General features: G+C 64.6%; 1 protein-coding gene across 1 annotated transcript in view; it reads left to right on the top strand.

Moving 5' to 3' along the window:
• Positions 1 to 1611, top strand: part of PYROXD2 (pyridine nucleotide-disulphide oxidoreductase domain 2) — a 5993-nt gene extending 4382 nt beyond the window's left edge. Inside the window, exons 13-15 of the mRNA XM_009323311.1 lie at positions 986 to 1092; positions 1199 to 1319; positions 1541 to 1611. Of these exons, the coding sequence (XP_009321586.1) occupies positions 986 to 1092; positions 1199 to 1319; positions 1541 to 1611 (299 nt within the window). The remainder of the gene's footprint in view (positions 1 to 985; positions 1093 to 1198; positions 1320 to 1540) is intronic.
• Positions 1612 to 1668: the final 57 nt, after the last annotated feature.

The following is a 1668-nucleotide window of genomic DNA, read 5'->3' as shown; positions in this document are numbered from 1 at the left end:
CCGGTCCCCTCCCCTCTCTGCCCTCTGATGGGCAGGGAGGTGGGGCAGCTCTGCTGGGGCAGCCCTGGGCCCCATCTCCTGGGGCTGGAGCTGCCCGCTGCTCCCCATTTCTGCTCTCTTGCAGGAGGAGGAGTGATGGGAGAAGCGGGACGCAATGCCGCCCGGGTGGCCCTCGAGGACTTCAGACGCCTGTGATACGGCAGTGGTGATACCGACTTTGCCTATGCAGGGCTGTGGCTGCAGCGAGCCATGTTGACCCCACGCAGAGCCCTGCCCATCCTCAACTTGCTTCCCAGGCACCACAGGGCCAGCAGCATCTCCTGAGAGCTGGGGGGGTGCAGGCTGGCAGCGTCCCTTGTGCTCCCAGCTGCTACTGTCACCTTGAACACATGGCTGCTCCCAGCCCGCTGCAGCCCAGCCTTGCCCGGGTGGCTCCTGGGTACCAGGCAGCCATGGCGAGCCTCGCTCAGCCCCTGCCTGCACCCATGGAAATAAACCCTGGCCCAGGCTCTGTCTTGAGCACAATCGCTGTGTTTTTTTCAGCTCTTTGTGCAGCTCCCAACATGCTGGCGTGGGGGGGCTGCACTGTGCCATCTGCACTGTGGCTGGTGATGCAGCCCTGGGGGAGCTGCCAGAGAGGACAGGCATGTCCCAGGGCAGTGAATGGGGACAACCAACCCCTCGCCCTCTCCTCTGCTCACTGATGCAGGCTCAGGTGCATGCAGGGCTATTTGGCTGGAGCCACCCAGCCTTGGGCTGGCCTGGACCACCCCAAGGTGCCTAGAACAAGCAGGGAAACAGGGAGCTGCTTGAGACCTGCTTTGCTACCTGGAGCCCCCAAACCGTCCTCTGTCCCCTCTGTCCCTCGGTGGCTGTGTGTACAGCAGCCATGCACCAGGAGCACTGGTCCCTGCCCACAGGCAGAGTCGCCCTGGAGCTGCTCAGGGGCTGGCTGCAGCCTGCCAGTCCCTTCATCCCTCTCTAGTGTTTGACTGCATCGAAGCCTATGCCCCGGGGTTCAAGGCATCCGTCATTGGCAGGGACATCCTGACGCCACCAGACCTGGAAAGGATCTTCGGGCTGCCTGGCGGGGTGGGTACCATGTGGGCTCAGCTCTGAGCATCGCTCCAGTGCCAGCGCTGGTGGGCACACAGCCCCAGGCCAGGCACAGCCAGCTCACACAGAGCTCTGCTTGCAGAACATCTTCCATGGAGGGATGTCTCTGGACCAGCTGTACTTTGCCCGGCCGGCACCATCCTACTCGGGCTACCGGTCCCCAATTCCCAGCTTGTACCTGTGTGGAAGCGGAGCCCACCCTGGTGAGTAGGGCTGGGAGCCGGGACCCTCCTGGGGGACTGCAGGAGGAGGGAAGAGGCGCATGGAAGAGGTACCAGGGCAGCACGGGGGCAGGGGGAGGCAGTCCACTCCCCTCTCTGCCCTCTCATGGGCAGGGAGGTGGGGCAGCTCTGCTGGGGCAGCCCTGGGCCCCATCTCCTGGGGCTGGAGCTGCCCGCTGCTCCCCATTTCTGCTCTCTTGCAGGAGGAGGAGTGATGGGAGCAGCGGGACGCAATGCCGCCCGGGTGGCCCTCGAGGACTTCAGACGCCTGTGATACGGCAGTGGTGATACCGACTTTGCCTATGCAGGGCTGTGGCTGGCGCGGGGCCTG

Source organism: Pygoscelis adeliae, unplaced genomic scaffold, assembly GCF_000699105.1.
Source record: "Pygoscelis adeliae isolate BGI_AS28 unplaced genomic scaffold, ASM69910v1 Scaffold294, whole genome shotgun sequence".
NCBI classification, from domain to species: Eukaryota; Metazoa; Chordata; class Aves; order Sphenisciformes; family Spheniscidae; genus Pygoscelis; species Pygoscelis adeliae.
The sequence above is the reverse complement of the archived record's forward strand: the minus strand, read 5'-3'. Positions and strand labels throughout refer to the sequence as shown.